Here is a 17,082-nt window from a genome sequence, read left to right as displayed (position 1 = left end):
GAGCATCCCCAAAGAGGGAYGGTAGTCCCACTCTTGGCTGCCCAACTCACTGGCACAAACGTTCTCCCTCCCCAGAGGGGTGCAGGATGGCTCTGCCGTTACTCTCCACAACACCTGGGGCAGCTCGGAGTAGCAAATGAGCCAGCTTGCAGCTGAATGCTTTACGGGAAAGCAGCACCTCCCAGTTACCGGGAGCAGGTTTGCCTGGATGCCCAGTGCCCAGACCAGGGGCAGGCTGGGCAGCACGGGGCACTGCTCCCACATCCCTGGGACCAGCAACTCCCATGCAGCCATCGTGCTGCAGCCCCGCGAGCCACCTCCCTGCAGCCACGTCAGCACTCCAAGCCAGGAAAGGGAGAGCACCTCTGCTCCCGGTGGGAAAAGCAGCCCCTCAGGGACATCCCATGGCCAGGGAGAGCTGCCGGACCCAAACCAGGCCCGAGCCTTTCCCCATCCCCTGCAGCAAGGGTGCTGGAGGTGATGGGGAGCCTCCGCATTCCCCTCCGGCTGTGTGCAGCGGGAACGCTGCCCAGGCATTTACAGGGGTTAGAAAGTGTTTTCTTTGCAGTTGCCTGTTTCCATCTTGCATTTCAGAGCAGGTTCAGCCGGTTTCACTTCCCCTTGCTGAGCTGTTCCAGCAACACACTCGATACCCGGCAAAGCGCTGCAATATTAAGCCTGGGGACAGAGGGATCTTTAATTTGCCTGCATACACAACACGAAAGAAATCCTCTCTTTCAATCAAATTGAAATAGGGAACTAGACAGTTCTCTTCAGCCTCATATTTGGCTGTGTTGTGGTTTTCTTTTCTTTCTTTTCTCTCTCTCTTTTTTTTTTTTAAACAAGCCCTAAGTCTGATCCCTACACACTAAAATGAAGACAAAAGAGGAACAATCAAATCCTCTTAACCACCATAAAAACAAAGCACGCCGTGAGGCGACGGGTTTATTCCCCCCTGCCCACCCACYTTGCTCCCTCCAGCCTGGCAGGATTCACAGAGGAAGAAACCAGGTAGATGCCTTGCTTGGGGGAAGATTTCTGTCCCCCTTCCYGCTTTAATAAAAAGGTACCGATTGCGACAAAACCCACACGTCCTTCAGAGGCACTTAATCCATTACAAATTTCACAAAGCCCAGCTCGGGGAAGCGCTTGGCCAACTCAACGCAAGAAGAGCAAACAAACAAGCAAAGAATAAAGCCCCGCTCTCAATGAAGAGACCCARCGCGTGGCTGTTTTAATTTCTTTCCCCACTTCTCTTCTGGCCRACCACCTTTTTAATGATTCCATTTCACTTGCGGCAGCCGCCCCATAACAAAGCCATCACCTCGGCGTTGACTCCGGGAGACGAGTTACAATTACAAATTACCACCACAATTAGTGCTAGTTCTTAGAGAAATTAGAAAGGGGAGCGGGAGGCCCACATGCGATTGATTGCTATTCATTCTGCTTTACGGTGACCTTGCTCTGGAGACGATGATATTCCTTTAGCCTGGAAACCAGATTAAAAAAAATTAATTGTAAATTAACAGTAATAACACACATTTCCTTTCAATTAATTTAAGCAGAATGAGGGGGCGTGAAGAGCAGGCGTTTGTTAAGGCCTGTACAGTTTAATTATATTTTTTTTTCTCCTTTCCACGAGATAATGTAATTAATTTATCTTAGAGGGGTGGGGGGACATGGTGTATCACGGAGAACAAAGCAGTTAACAGCCAACGGAAAAATTAAGAGCCCATTATGTAAATGCAGCATGTTTCACGGCGTTTAAAGGGGGGGGGGTGTTGGAAAGTGTTGTGGGGCCTGAGAAATAAGTAAAATAACAAGAATGGATGCTCGCCGGAAGGCTGTAATTAGGCAGGGCTTTCGCTCCCGGAGGGCTGTTAGCGTTGGAGAGAGGTTGGGGCGGGAGGGGGCCGGCCGGGCGCAGCGGGGAGGGAGGCCGCGGCTGCAGCAGGCTGCGAGGCCGGGACAAGCCGGGGCGAAGCCGGGGCTCTGCCCGCGTGGCCCGGCCAGGAACGGTGCCAGAAAGGTGTCGTGGGGCACCCTCGGCGAGGCCRTGGCTCCGGGCCCTACCCACACACCTGAGCGAGTTGATGTTGATGAAGCCGGTGGCGTCGGCAGGCTCGTAATCCCCTTGCACGTTCATGCTGCGGAGAGAAAGGCGATGGTGACGGCAGCGCCGGGGACCCAGAGTGGGCCAGGGGCTGCCACCGCTGCCGCCGCCACCATGAAGGCAGGGACGCATGGCGCCCCATGGGGCGCTGGGGAAGGGGAGACGACTTGACATGGGGCCTCGCGCCCCCTCAGCGCCTGGGGCCTGGTCTGAGCCCCGCTAGAGGCGCCATGTTGTGTTGCTGGGCCCAGGGATGGAGGCCAGAGGCGCCATGTTGCGTCGCTGGGCGGCAGAGGCACCATGTTGTGTCTCTGGGCCCCAGGGTCAGAGGCATCATGTTGTGTCGCCAGACTGAGGAGGCGCCATGCTGTGTCACTGGGCCCCAGGGGGTGGAGGCCGGAGGCGCCATGTTGTGTCACCAGGCCCTGGGGGTGAAAGCGCCACATCGTGTCGCCAGGCCCTGGAGGCTGAGGTGCCGGAGGCCCCCGGCCATTAGCCCTGAGGTGGCCTCGGCCGTGAGGCGGCAGCGGCAGCCACCGCACGTGATGCCCCAAAGCGCCGACCAACTCCCAAGGCTGCCTACATCCCCCAAACACACGGCTCATTTCCCAGAAACTGCGAACCTTAAAAGAAGGAAGAAAAAAAAAAAAGAAAGAGTTTACAATGATTTTACCTCCCCTGACGGGCTACAGAAAAACCTCTGTGCTTTTATTTTTGCTCATTCGAGTGGTTCTGACCTGCTCTATAATTACGTTACTTTCTACCTACTGTGCAGAGGCATTTCCACACAGCTCTGCCTCTCACAGCTTTCTCTCGGGTTCCTGTGACGCCGTCACTCAAAGGCTTTCAAACCAGCGATGTAGAAATCAAAAAGAAAAGGAAAATGGTTGGAGACGCAGGGAGAATAAGTGCCCCTGCTTTTCTCTCCCTCTCTTTCCTCAGTCCCACCCCCCTCCATCCTCTTTTTTTTCTTCCTTCTTTTTTTTTTTTTTTTTTACTTTATTCATTTAATCTCTCCAAGTGAGAGCGCGAAGCATAATGAAGGGTTGGGACGGCTTATTAGGAGCTGTTGATTTTGAGGGGGAGGGAAGGGGGGAAAAAAAGCCAGAGAAGAGAAAGAGAGAAGATAATTTGACATTTACTCCGACTGATCTAAACTCATTCGGGTATATTTATGGCTTATAAAGTGTTTAGGGAGATTGAAAGGGGTTGAGGGAGGGCTGGGGAGGGGGGAAGCAGCGCACAAGCGAGCGAGAAAACAACACGAATTAAAGCAAAAGCCTGAAGAAAAAGAGAATAATATTGACTTCAAAACAAGGCTCGTGCTTTCGCCAGGTGCTCGGATCTGAGGGAACCGTCCCGGGCGTCGCAGCCGAGCTGCTCGAGGCTGCACTTGCCGGAGGGAGATTGAGCCCAAACGGGCGCCGGGGAGCCCAATCTGGGGGACTTTGCTGGGGGAAAGGCTTGTTTTAAAGCCAGGGGTCAGCCATGGGCTGAGCCCTCCACCGTGCCAGGTCTGGAGGTGCCAGGGCAAGGCCAGCTCGGGGAAGTGCTCCCCAGCCCTGTGCCACGGTCTTCCTCGCCCACGCCACCATCTTCCTCACCACACACCCCTTCCCTCCGACCCCAGGGGGCTCGCAAGCCCCGGTGACCTGCTTCGGTCACGGGAGGATGGCCCCGGTGCCCTCGCGGTGCTCACCTCACCAGCTCCTCGTTGTACAGGGACTGCGGGGACTCTCGGCCCAAGATGTAGACCTGGCCCTTGAAGACGGAGAGGCGCACCTTGCCCTCCACCAGCTCCTGGGAGCGGCCGATGCAGTGGCGGATGAATTCGCACTCGGGGCTGTGCCAGAAGCCTGTGGGCGGGAGGCAGCGTCAGCGGGGCCGGGGGCCGCTCTCCCTGGGGCCACGCGAGATGGTCCCCCCCGCACCACGTCCTGGAAGGAAGGTGCTGGAGAAGTGTCAAGGGAAGGGATGGGGGGTCTGGGGGCTTTGGAGAGGGAGACGAGGAGCCAGGATGCTCGGGGGCTATGAGGAGCTATGGAGATCTCAAGTACATCCCTTTGCCTTGATGTTCCTCAGTTTTCTCACCTGTGAAACGGGTTTGAAAACAGTTGCTTGCACATGGAGGCAAACGGACGCCCTCGCGTGGGGCACTAAATGCCTCCGCATGACTCAGACTCTGGGAGCATGCCGATACCCCGGCTGAGGAGAGTGGCTCTTCTCTGGAATGCCCGCAGGATGGGCACAGCAGAGGCCCAAGGGGGTCAACCCCAGCGACCGCGCGCTCGGCTCAGAGGGCACACACCAGCAACAGCCCCCTGCGGCCGGGCTGGCCTCCATGTCCCTCTCCGGGCTGCCCTGGGAACGGAAACCCTGCCCTGCAACAGATACTCCTGGACGACAGACGGGAGGAGACGGGGCCCCACAGGCTTCCGCGCCCGCACCTGGGACAGCAGCCCCCTGCCCACTCCCATGCTCCCGTCCCCGCCGGGGCCCGCGGAGCAGGCAGCTCCTGAAAGGTGACACAGCCCGGGGGGGTCTGACCCCGGGGCTTTATCGGCCTCCGGATCAGGGCACATATGTCTCGGGCAGCTCCCAGGTAGGCTCACCTTCCCCAGCCCTTTCTAGGGTAACACAGCTCTGCTTTCCTCCCGCTGTTGGCCCGGCCGCCGCGGCAGAGGCACATCTGTCCCTCTGCACCTGCGGTGCCCTGGCCGTGCAGAGAGCACCTGGGCTCCCCTCCTGCTCACGCCATCAGGGAAGTTTTACTTGGGTCGCCCAAAACGCATCGCGTCTGAGCGGGCACACAGCTCAAGCCTGACCCCCAGAAACACAGCCCACGGGAGCCGCCACCTGCTCGGACAAAGATGACGGCTTCACCGGCAGCCGGAGTGAAGCTACCCTTCGTCCAGCACCTCCGCACCGGCCCGCTGCTGGGGGCGAGCGCGTGGAGGGGCCGGCGGCCCGGCCTGCCATTCCTGTGCACCGTCCTGTCACTAAGCGGGGTAATTAGCCAGGGAGCCCTCGGAGACCCGGAATAAAGCCTGGGAGATGGAGAGGGAGATAGAGAGAAAGAGAGCCTATTCACCAGCCTCCAGTGATGCTGAAGTTTTATCTCTCTAATCTCTCTCCCACTCTGCTCACACACAGGTGCCCTCTCACCTTTCCTTTCCCAGCTGGGCTTTGGGGATGAGGCCGAAGCCATTAGAGAAACAAACAATTGCTTTTGTTGTTTCACCTCGCCAGCCCCGGAGCTGGGCTGCAGTGACGTGGCCAGGCACACTGGCCCCCTCCGGCTCCACCAGCCAGGACATCCTCCCCATCCACGTGGCAGCCATCCCCACTGAGCCAGCGCGCATTTCCTTGCACATGCCGGGGGTTTGCAGCCTTCCCCAGGGATCCGATGTTGGGACCGGCTGGGGACAGACATCTCCTCCTGGGCTGTTGCCATGCAGTCACTGCAGAGCACATTGTCCCTGGGTGGGGCTGGCACAAACATGGTCCTGCAGCGGGGACTCCGATGTGGCAGCTCCCCGTCCTTGCTCTCTCGCTCTCGGATGCACTGGGTCTTGTCGCACGCTTCGAGAGCAGTGAGTGGACACGGCACCCTTGTGCAGACATGTTCCTTCCTGCAGACGGCACGTGGTGCAGGAGCGGAGCTGTTCCCCTGCCAAGGTTTCACGGGTGAGAGCCTGTCCAACCATAGCGTGGAGACAGAAGGCAGGTTTACAGCTCTCCTGGCTATAACTGATAGACTCAGGAGCTACGCAGGCCTGAATGTGTTGGATGCTTCGACAGGAGCCAGCCCCGTCCTGCCACAGTGGGACCCAGTGCTGGAAACGCACTGAGCCTGCTCTGACGCCCTGCTGTGACAGCAGCCACTTCTCACCGATGAAATCATCTCCGTCCCTTCCCGAGGTCTCTATGGCTGGGCCAAGCTCCTTGCAACGGGAGGACAGCACGCCACCTTCCTCCACCGTGGCACTTCTTCTTGCACGCTGGGCTCCCTGGGTCACCGCTAGCCATCACACATGTCTGAGCCCAGACCTCTCCCTTGGATGCCTGTTTGCTGGATGGCTGAAGGGTTCGGGCACCCCTTCCCCAAAAGCAGGTCTACTGRGCAAGCAGCATCGCAGGACTGAGAGCCTGGCTACAAGCAAATAAATCCCTCTTTTTGGTAAATGCACCCAAAGTAAAACTCTTCAAATGTCAGGATTGATTTAGGGCTGTTGCGTCACCGTAACAGGAGGGAAAAAAATAAATGCAAGACACATTAAAATAATAACCAGCTACTTAAATCCTGACTCTGACAACTCCAGGTGTGAGGAAGCGCCCCCTCCCTTCTCACCCCCCACTGCAAACAAATTCCCCACTTGAAGTGATCCGTCTTAATAGCCTTCCCACTTTGTAACTGCCATCCAGCTCTAATCGTTTCAATCTGCGGYGCAGGCAGGGCCGGTGGGAGACAATGGCATTTAAACACCTGGCCGTACCTGCCAGCAACCGGGAGCTCTCTTCAAAGCCACATCTCCACAATGGGATCAATCGGGATGGGGGGGAGATAAACACTAATTCTCTTAAAATCAGAAACTAGTTACAATAATGAGGTGTTAAAGGAAGGAGAGCTTGAAAGCCTGGCCTCCAGCGGCCACCCTTGGGTGGAAGGTGACCGCAGGCAGCAGCATCGCCTTTGAGCCTGTTTGCACCACGTTGGGGTTATTCCCTGCATTCAGACTCGGCTGCATGGACTCTGTCCTGACTGAAGCGTCTCGATGCCATCCTGACCGAACCCAAATCACTAAGGCTCTGCTCGCACTATCTGCAACCAGGCGCTGGCAGCAGGGGCCTTGCTCAGAGCAAGCCCTGATGCACGTGGACAGGAGCTCTCACCCCGTGCAAACCCCCACCTGTGGCACTCGTGTCCAGGGACATGGCAAGATGGTCTCAGCCCCATAGACGGGCTGGGGGACAGGGCTTGCAAACTCTAGTAGAGAGATCAGGGCCTCGAACATGCCCAGACATTGCTTCAGTTTGGATCTGGATTCACACACCATAGCCTAGTGGCTAAACCATAGATGCACAATACAACAACACAACAAAAAAGGGCATTTTTAGCCAGCCCACACAGCTGCATGTACAACACCACATCAAAACACAAGTGCAATATGCAAAACAACCTTAACTCTGCTCCGAGTCAAACCAGCCTGCAGCCTTCACTCTTTGAGGTTGTCCCTTCCTTATTTGCAGCACCTAGTAGCTTCACAGCCACACTTTCCACTTTGCTGCTCAGATCGCTTTCCTAATATAAACTGAACATATCAATAAAGCACAATATGGTTAGCAGCRTTCTTAACAAAAGTGCCAGAAAATACTCTCCACCAGCGCGAATCGACAGATTCAATCTGCCTTTTTACGGGCGCCATGGTGTGACTCAGGACTCGCCTAGCTGCTGCTGCCCAGTATGAGGAGGCTCTGGAAAATACACCAACGGTCAGATAAAAAACGCTTCCCATGCTCAAAGTGGTTGTTGCCGCAGTCTGAAGCAGCCTGGTGACTATCGCAGCCGTTGTGGAAAGGTTACCAGCTAAAAAGGCTAATCATTAGTTTCAATGTTATAATGTTTGGTTCAGAGAAAGCCTTGTCGAACTCAGCACGGGAACAGAGCTGTGATTCCTGCAGGAAAGCCAAGAGGCCGTGCTGATAAACTCAGCGTTTTATTTTCTGTTCTGACAGCGTTTGGAGCCGCAGAAACAGAAACCTTTCTGCTTGCAATAGGTGAGGACAGATAAACAAAAATACTATTATCCAAGTGGCTCTTTAATCTTGCGGCTTCACAACAGAGTGTTTAGAAATAAACAGGTTTACACTTAAACGAGAGAAAAAAGGCAACACAGAACAAAGTCTAATAAAAATAGCCAGAGGCAGATGCGGCATCAGGGAGCAAATTAAAAGAGGCCATGATTCAAGAGTTTCTTTCTCCCTGCTTGGCAGTGGAGGGTAATTGTGACTTCTCCACGGCCCACCACCTCCGCCGCTGCTCCCCATGCAGTCGGCTTGGACCACCCTGGCCATGGGAGCGCTCGCCCCACTGCCAGCCAGCAGCACAAAACCTCTGCACCAGAGCCCTTAAAATAAAGTTTTGGCAGCAAATGGGCTCCTGCATTAAATGTCATTGCATGATGCTGCAGGTCTCCAAGGAAGAAGCAGCAGGTAACATCCTCCAAGAGGAAAGCTCAGAGGATGAGAATGTGGACATGGGGCCCTGGATCGGAAACCAACTGTAGCAGAAAGTACAGGAGGGAGGGCAGCCTGACCCCATCCTGCCAAATTTGCCACTTTCCTAAAGCCTGAGCTCCTGGAGTCAGGTTATTTCAGGAGGACCTTCCCGTTGATGTAACACAGCCCATCTGCAGCCCTTGCGGTTAGAGAGAAAAGCATGAAAAGCAAGGCAGGGAGGAACGGAGAAGCTGAGAAAAAGGAAACAGATAAAACAAGAAAGGTCTCGGGTGTATTATTTGGAAGAGGGGCAGGGAATCTCACTGATGGGGGATCTCCAAGGAAATTAATACTGAACTAATCATCCCTTGTAGGCACAGGACCGCAGTGGAGCTGTGGCACCGAGGACACATGCCAGTGCTGGGAGCAGAGCAGCATAAGGGGCATTCAGGTGCGGGCCGTGGGGGCTCTGAGCACTTTTACAAGATTTAGGAGTGTTGCTTTCTCCAGTTTAGCATCACTAACTGACCCTGTGTTTTGGCATGGAGAGAGCCCCAGGGTAATGCTGACGTCCCCTCTGGGGATGCCTTTCCTGCCTAGCTCATGGTGGCCCAGCACACAGCAGCCTCGGCCAGAGCCCCCGTCCCCTCAGTGGTCTGTTCCCTGCGGTCCCAACACCAGCAGCGCAGCACAGGAGAACTGAGCTGAGACCCTTCAAACTCAGCCCATGCAGGCAGCTGAGCAGATCTGAGCAGAGCCAAAGGGCTGCAGTAGAGGATGAAGGGCAACGGGCTCCACTGCTGTCTGCAACTCCTGGTGCCAGCAAGTGTCCCCTTGTCCTTCACGGCTCCTAAGCAACACCTTGGCAGCGCCATCCTCACCCGGGCATGGGCCGGGCGGCGCGACAGCAGCCACAGCCGGGTCAGACACCACCCTGGTTCAGGGCTGCCTGGAAGCCCCAGCTGGCTCCGGTTTGGTGGTGTGGCTCCAGCCAAGCAGCCCCCGGCGAAGCCACAACGCGCAGTGCCCCTGTGTGGGCTGCACGCCGCATAGCACGTTTTGCGGCAGACGGACACRCGCAGGCAAGCCAGGGACGAGAGCTCGACGCGCCCCACGCTGCTTCGAAACCTCTCTGCACTGAAACACTGCAGCGTTTTCACACACACMCCCCCACACACACTGGTCTGGCAGGAGAGCTCTCAGGCTTAGAAAAGCACCGGCTCGGGGGCCGATGGCAGTGGCTGCCGAGCTGGGGAACATGCGGTTTGGAAGTGCTCATGCCCTTATCCTGGAGCAGAGCGGTTTGCTCCTGGCCGAGATCCCATCTGCACCGCTGGCACTACAAGTGTTAGCAGAAGGGATGAAGCTCTCGTGACAYGCCAGGCTAGTTACAGGCGATGCACCACAGAGGAGAGAGGCAAACGGGGCATCCCTGGCCCAGGATCGGCACAGGCCCTGAAGGACAGGATTTGGGACCTTTGGGTACATCCTCTGCTGTGGCCACAGTAACCCGCAGAGCTAGGAGACCCTGCGGCTTCCCCCAGCACCCCAAGCAACAGGCGCTGTGCTCCTAGGGACGCAAGCGCAATCCTGTGCTTGCAGCCCTTCTCGAGGCCAGCAGACCCCTTCTGATTCACATGGGCACAGTGAAAGCAGAGCAGGCTCCCGGTTGGAAAGCTGCTCCACGCCACAGTGCGTGCCTCTGGGTGCATTGGGCATGGGAGAGTCCAGCGGGGCTGGTGCGGGGAGGAGCGGCCAGAGATCAAGGGGAAAGACACGGCTCCAGCAGATGGGGAGGAGACGAAGGGATGGCGAACAACCTGTGGCGCAGCCAAGTGCGCTAACGGGCCAAAGCCATGACACAGGACTCAAGGAGGTGCCAGAAGCTTCCTCCACCAGCAAGCCCTCTTGCAGGACGGCATCATTTCCTAAGAAAGACCTGGAGCCCCTTCAGCATGAAAGCAGGCAGGATGCTCTAGAGACCAACCCTAGGCAGGAGCAAACCCATCTTTTTTCCCCTCCTACGACTAGCCTCAAGTCCAGATCTGCATTTTGTAGCCCTGGCCCATCACTATGAAGCATAACCAACAAGCAGGACCTGCCGCCTTTCGTAGCGACAGGGCTCGTGCAGGCGCGAGGAGGAGGAAGAGGGCTGGGAAGAAGCGGCAGTGGCGGGGGGAGCCTGCGGTGGCAGGGGACAGGCCGGAGGACTGTACGTACCGTTGTACACCAGCTCGGAGAATTTCAAGGCGAGCCCCTGCTTGATTTTCCGTACTTCCCGGTCCATGGTGAAGGCCTCAATATCTAAATGTGCATGGTATAGGATCGTTCCCGCTGGGGTCTCATAGATACCTAGCCATTTTTCCAGGCAGGGGGAAAAGCAGAAAGAGAGAAAGAAACGAATGAGACCAAAACTGTCAGCAAATGACAAAAAATAATGACTTGGCTGACAGAAGGAGCTGTGGTCGAGCACATTCAGTCCCAGCTTGCTGTAAAATGCATCTGTCATTATATTCATGCTGGGGCTGAGACAGTCCACTCYGCACCTTGCGGAGAAAATTTCTAGATTCCCCTCTTTGAAGAGGCACTCTGACGAGGCTAAATGACAGGGTTTGGGAACCGATCCCCCCACCGATACATGCCCAACGGTCTGCAGCTGAAAACCTGTAATTAAACGAGCGATGCGGGGCACAGGCACGGGGAGCGCAGGGCCTGAAATACCCTCCTCTCCCCTCCGCTGGCAAGAAAGAGCACCGCGCATCAGCTGTGCAGAAAGGAGGCTACCTGGGGGCTGGGAGTGCAACTTCCTCAGGGGCTGGCGAGAGCCCCCGGCTTCCTCCCYGTCCGCCCCCCGAACCTCTCCGGGCTGGGGAAGGCACCTCGGTGGAGGGACATTTAATCATTGCGATGGTCGGGGCGAAGCTCGCTGGCAAGCCGGGGCAGGAAACCCTGCTCCCTTTGTTCCAGCTGCTCGTGGCTTATTTTCCGCGTAACTTGTTTACTTCTTGTTTAATACGGCACATGCAAAAATTAGTAGATGGAGACACAGGCACCTACAGCGACCCTTGTCCGTGACGCCTGATCAGCTGGCACGGCTATAACCTGCCCGTTCCTGCTCTCCACCCTCACGTTCCCTTCCCCTGCCCACCCCCACATTGGGACTGTCCCCTCCCAGCGCAGCCGTGCTGCCGGCACCCAGCACCCAGCTCTGGGCCAGGCTTGGGGTCCGCGCTGATGGCTATGGCATGGCCGTGGGAATGGCAGAGGGCACCCACACGTTGGGTTTCGCTAGCTTGTGCCACAGAGAAACCAGCCCTTTTCCCTAAAAGCACAAAAATGCTGAATTCTGTAATAATAAAACTTAAGAGAAACGCCACCTCCAAATGCCCACGCTGCAAAGGTCTGCCAGGCAGGGCGAAGGACCTGCCTAAAGAACCGCTTTCAGCGGGGCCCCATGGCTGCGGGGCCCCACGGCTGCATCCCGCGCCTTGCACGGACGGCCTTGCCCTCGTCCCCGCAACGGGGAGCACTCATCTCCGACGCTGAATTACCTGCGCTCTTTAATTAAAGGGGTTGAAGAGAAAAAAACCTGCAGGCCTTTCCAACTGCATGCTCAGCTCTGAAGGGGCCATGAGCCCCTCTCCAGGTACCACGATGAGGGACAGTGCCTGCAATCACTGCCCCCCTCTTTGGGGCTGAGGGGAGCCCACCTAGAGCATGGTGCTGTCACAGGAGCTTTCACCTGCGCTAGGCTCTCCCCATGTGCTGGATCACAGCATGGGCTCCCATGCGGTGTCCCATCCCGTTCCGTCCCTGGGGGACGGACAAGGCTCCCGAGAACGTGGCAGGAGCTCAGCTCAGTCCTATCTACCACAGCAGCCCAAACCTGTCCCCCAAATGGGGTAGCTCAGCCGGCCTCCAAGGCTGCTGTGAGCCCTCCCTGCGTATTTAGGGCACCAGGCAAAGGTGCAGAAGCTGCAGGATCGATCCCCCGCTACATCACAGGCTCCCGTTAGGTCCCCGTAAACCCAGCACGCGCAGGGCGCCCGCTCCACGCTGGGGCTTGCAGCCTGTCCATGAGGTGAGCCACGTGGGGACCTTTCGCTCCCGTACGAGCCGCCAGCAATTTTGGCAACGAGCAACCCAGTCCTTGGGGAAGTGTCTAAGCCGAGCCCACCGGTAACGCGATTAACATTCCCGCTCCTTCCCCCTTCGAAGGTGTTAAAGTTAATTCGGGCTGATCAAAAGCTTGGTTTCGTCTCGTGCCCGGTTGCCGCCCCCCACCTCTTCCCCGCGGCCGCGGCGGGGGGACGCAGCGCCGCCGTGCCTGCTCCAGCTGCCCGTTTCGCTATTATTCCTACGCGAGCCGTGACAGAAACGTGATGCTAGAGGACCGCGGATGCAGGAGCCTTTGACAGCCGGAGCAGGGGCTACGGCGYGCGGAGGGGAGGGAAATGACAGCCCCGCTCGCAGCCTCGCCGCCGCGGAGACAAGAGGCACCTTCAAAGTGACACTCACAGCGGCTCCAAGTGTCTATTTTCATCTCCCCGTGTTTACAGGAAAAAGACAGAGGTGTCAGCAAAGCAGCCTGCCGAAGCTTCAATCACCCCATAATTACCGCTGGGGAAGGGGGGGGACGGGACGGGGCGGGGGGGCAGCAGAGGAGACAGCTGCCGCTGCTTAAAATTTTCTAATTTGTAACCGCCGCTGTCAGTTTACCTCCATCCGAGCAATTTTGCTGCTTTGAGCGAGGACTGTCATTGCGGGAGGCGTCACCGCGCTGGCACGTGGGGGCCGAGGCGAGGAGGGGGAGCCCTGCCGGGACGCGGCCTGGGGGCTCCCGCACCAGCCCGTGCGTTAAGCGATGCCCAAATTTCTACCGCCTTGGAAAAGCTTCCCAAGCCRGGCTGCGGCACCGAGGGCGGCCCGGGATGGATTTGCTGCGGGGAAGGGGCTTAGCGGCGTCCACCTCACTTTGCGAGGGCTTCGGGCCCCTGCCCCGCGGCGCAGCGCAGCCGGGGAGGGGGAGAAAACAAGAGAGAGGGGGGAAAAATAGAGGAACACCCCCCCCCCCCATCGAATGCAGAGCTCGGCTGTTTTGGCAGCGGCCATCCCCTCCTTCCCGCTTCCTCCCCACTGATTTCATTTACTTGACTTAATTAGCCCCCCTTCGGAGCTAAAAAGATAATTTGCTAAGGAGGATGTGAAAAGGCGCGAGCAGCAGGGAAGGGCTCCCGGTGCAGCCGAGAGCCTCCGGCTGAGCCGCCGCCGCCGCCGAGCCGCTCCAGCACAGCTCCCGGCACCGATTCATTAGCCTCCATCCTCCCGCGAAAACAAATACGGCAAAATCGAGTTAATAGGGCTTAAAAGGCTGGTGCGGGCCCGCGCGCTCGCCCCTCGCCCATTAGGCCTTAACGAATTTCAATTAGGTGCTTGGTAAAAATCAATCCAAATGCATTTTCCCTTTCCGTTCCCCAACTCCTCGGGGCGGCGAGGAGGAGGAGGAGAGGAAAGGAGGCACCTGGCAAGTCACGCAGGAGCCCTGGGGGAAGCAGAGGAGCCTCTGCAGCCGTGCATGGCCCAGGCGCACGCTGCCGTGCCTCAGTTTCCCCTCGGCAGAGCAGGGATCGCTGGCGCAGGGGAGCTGCCGAGGGCCTCAGCTTGCAYGCTTGCTCCGCGCGGAGTTTTGTTGAGCCTGGCTGAATAAAGCCGGCTCTGAGCGCGCTTCGGCAGGCCGCGGCATCCCCGCCGGGCCCAGGACCCCCCGTCCTAGCGCCCCGGCGGAGGCGGCCCGCGAAGCCGTCATCTGCCGACACTCCACCGCAGCAGCGAGTGCCTGACAGTGACGCACAGGAGACAAACGTGACAGTTAAATGGGGTTTAGAGAAATTATTAAATGCTGTGAGGGTCACTAGAGCATGTCACTGGCTCCTGAAAAAAAAAACAAAAAAACCCGGGATTTTGACAAATTACTCAGCATCCTGCATGCAAATGCGCAGGGTGGTTGTGTGAGTGCATGTGTGGTTTGGGAGGGTTTCTCTTTTCCTCTCTCTCTTTTTTTTTTTAATTCAGTTATTCGAACTCRGGTCGAATGATCTGGGGTTTTGTTTTTCGCCTTTTGTGGCTGATGCTCTTGCAAAGCGGCCCGTGCCCCCGCGGTGGGGAGGGAGAGCGGGGTGGGCTGCGCTCCGCTGTGAAGTGTTATCACAATATTTGCTCGCGCCCTGCCACAAAGGGCAAGTTTAAAGAAAGGGAGCACCTAATTAGGTATTAACGAGATTTAAAACAGAAGAGTGCGGGGACAAGGAARGGGAAATGATTATTAGCCGTGGCGTTATTTAGTTCTGAAAGGGGCAGCTCTCTGCCTCTGGAGGTTTTCAGTTAAGCTGCTCCTAATGGAGGATCAATACTAAGAGTGCAAAAAATTGCATAGATATATCAATTAATCAAAGACCTGGCTTTAAAAAAAATGTATCAGTGACTGGTATTTGCCTCCTAAGCTTTGTACCTCTATCGCTCTTTATACAACATCTGCGTCACTGAGGACCTTAGAAGAGTATTTCCCAAAGCAAGCTGAGTCTCTCACGTTCACCTCGTCCTGCAAGCTGGGACTGGAGGAAGAGCACCAGGATTTGGAGCTCTGATAAAAACCCTGGGAGCTGGCGGCAGTGAGTCAAGCCCAAACCTTGACATTTTTCCCGCTGCAAGACCTGAAGGGGAAGGAGCTCACAGGAGACCTGCTGTCCCTGGTGGCAACATGACCCCAGGCTTGGCGCCAACTGAGACACTGGCAGGACCTTCATTAGCGAGGTTAGTTATAAGTCCCTTTAAAAGGGAAATCTTGATGCTACTTAAAGGAGAGGAGCCCAGGGCTGCTGGACCTGCCAGGGCCAGRAGGGGAGAAGGTGCTGCACGTGGGACCAGCCACTCACCTCTGGACTTCATCCCGATGAAGCGGTTCTCCACGATGTCGATCCGCCCGACACCGTGCTTGCCTCTGCGGAGGAGAAATGGAGCAGCTGGCACCTTGCACACCCCMGGCCCTTGCAGCGGGTGGCCGAGCCAGGAGCCCAGAGGCAAGTTGAGGAGACAACAGGGGGGCAAACCCAAAAACGACAACCTGTGAGCAGCTCCGCTGTGCCCAGCAGCATTGACAGCGATCCTGACAGCCAAATACTGTCWTTTCTCCACCGTGGGAGAAGCACCCTTCTTAATAAACCCCAGGCACCAACCTCCTGGCTGTAGGGCACAGGGTTCCCAGCGAAACTATCTGGCTACCTAGGATATGGCGACCTGCATGACTTGCCACCGTACGCAGATGGGACAGGGCTGTCCCAACACCCAGAGACAGCAGTGCCAACACCGTTCGGAGGAGGCTGTCTGGGTCAGCCAGATAGGATGGGTTACACAGAGATGGACTTTTTCTGCTTGTCCCTCTCTCAGCTTTGTCGCTGGTGCCAACCTCCCCCTCCTGCCCTCGTACCGCTTGGGCTGCAAAGAGCCACAGTCAGCCATGGCTTGGTGGCCACCAGAAAACGAACCGGGCAAGGGGACGGTGGGGGCGACACGGGGCGATGCTGCAGCTGTATTCATGATGGCTGAAGTCATTTTAAAACCACTTAATTAACATTTAAAAAGAGAACTACATGGAAAAGTTCATTCCCATTCAGCTCCGGGGGGATAAAGGCGGAGGCACAAAGGAGGACGGCACCGGGGAGCTGCGTGGCACTTAGCAAGGGGCGGGATGAGCGGGTGTCCCGGTGGGTGCCTGCTCCCGAGCCAGGGCCGCCGCCGTCCCGGGAGGCTCCCCGGCGGCCGTGTCCCGAGGGCTGTGCTTACGGCGAAGCGCCTGGAGCGTGGCCGGCTGCCCCAGCGCATGGTCCCGGGGGCTGCCAAACCTGCCGTTTTCCTCAAAGTGGGGGACAAAGTGGAAAAAACGAGCTGGCCCCGAAGGGTGCAATTTGCTAGCACTTGAGTCACTCTCCCAAGAGGGGAAATCGGACTCTGCCGCCGCGGCTGGACGAGCTGTTCGGGGCCCGGGGCGAGCAGAGCGCAGAAACCCCAACGGAGCCGCTGCTGCGGCAGGAGGGGGGCGAGGACGGGGGGGACCACGCAGGCGACCAAATCTCCAAGYCTCAAAAGAGCTGAGTGCCCGCCGAGCCGGGACGCCAGGCCGGTGGAGCTGGGCACCCTCGGACAGGCAGGAACGGGGAGGTGATGGCACCAGTGCCGGGACGGGGGAGCCCGGGGCTGAGCCGGGCTGCGCGGGGCCCCGGGAACCATTCCGGACCTGGGGCCAGGCAGCCCTCGACCGCACGTGGGAACGCGCGATATAAACCCTCGACCGCACGTGGGAATTTACCCCTAACGGGGCTCGTGCAGGCTCACTCGGCTCGGGGCATCGCTTGCACCGCGCGGCGCGGGGACGCCGGCGCCTCGGGGCGCGCGGCACTTACGCGATCTCGTTCAGGTAGACGAAGAGCTCCAGGGCCGCCTGGCGGGTGACTCCGTCCTTGGCGTTGGTGACCTTCACGGGGACACCTGCGGAGCCGGGGGGGGGGGGGCAGGATCAGCCTCACCTCGCGCCATCACCCCGCGCACGTTAAATAGATGTGACAGATATGAACTCTAAATAACTTCTTAAAAAGGCATATCCAAGCTGCTGCCGGAGGGAGAGGAGGAGGGAGGGGGAACCCACCTCGGGAGAAAAAGCCAAAATAAATAAATTAAAAAAGGCCCATAAAAACGCC

General features: G+C 57.5%; 1 protein-coding gene across 1 annotated transcript in view; it reads right to left on the bottom strand.

Annotated features, from left to right (window-relative positions):
* Positions 1 to 1,045: 1,045 nt before the first annotated feature.
* ASS1 (argininosuccinate synthase 1) overlaps positions 1,046 to 17,082 on the bottom strand; it is a 28,814-nt gene continuing 12,777 nt past the window's right edge. Inside the window, exons 9-14 of the mRNA XM_026062223.1 lie at positions 16,789 to 16,873; positions 15,265 to 15,329; positions 10,553 to 10,684; positions 3,813 to 3,969; positions 2,082 to 2,147; positions 1,046 to 1,489 (exon numbers count right to left, since the gene is read on the bottom strand). Coding sequence (XP_025918008.1) covers positions 1,435 to 1,489; positions 2,082 to 2,147; positions 3,813 to 3,969; positions 10,553 to 10,684; positions 15,265 to 15,329; positions 16,789 to 16,873 — 560 coding nt within the window. The 3' untranslated portion in view covers positions 1,046 to 1,434. The remainder of the gene's footprint in view (positions 1,490 to 2,081; positions 2,148 to 3,812; positions 3,970 to 10,552; positions 10,685 to 15,264; positions 15,330 to 16,788; positions 16,874 to 17,082) is intronic.

Source organism: Apteryx rowi, unplaced genomic scaffold (assembly GCF_003343035.1).
Source record: "Apteryx rowi isolate R43461 unplaced genomic scaffold, aptRow1 scaffold_19, whole genome shotgun sequence".
Classification (NCBI taxonomy): Eukaryota; Metazoa; Chordata; class Aves; order Apterygiformes; family Apterygidae; genus Apteryx; species Apteryx rowi.
The sequence above is the reverse complement of the archived record's forward strand: the minus strand, read 5'-3'. Positions and strand labels throughout refer to the sequence as shown.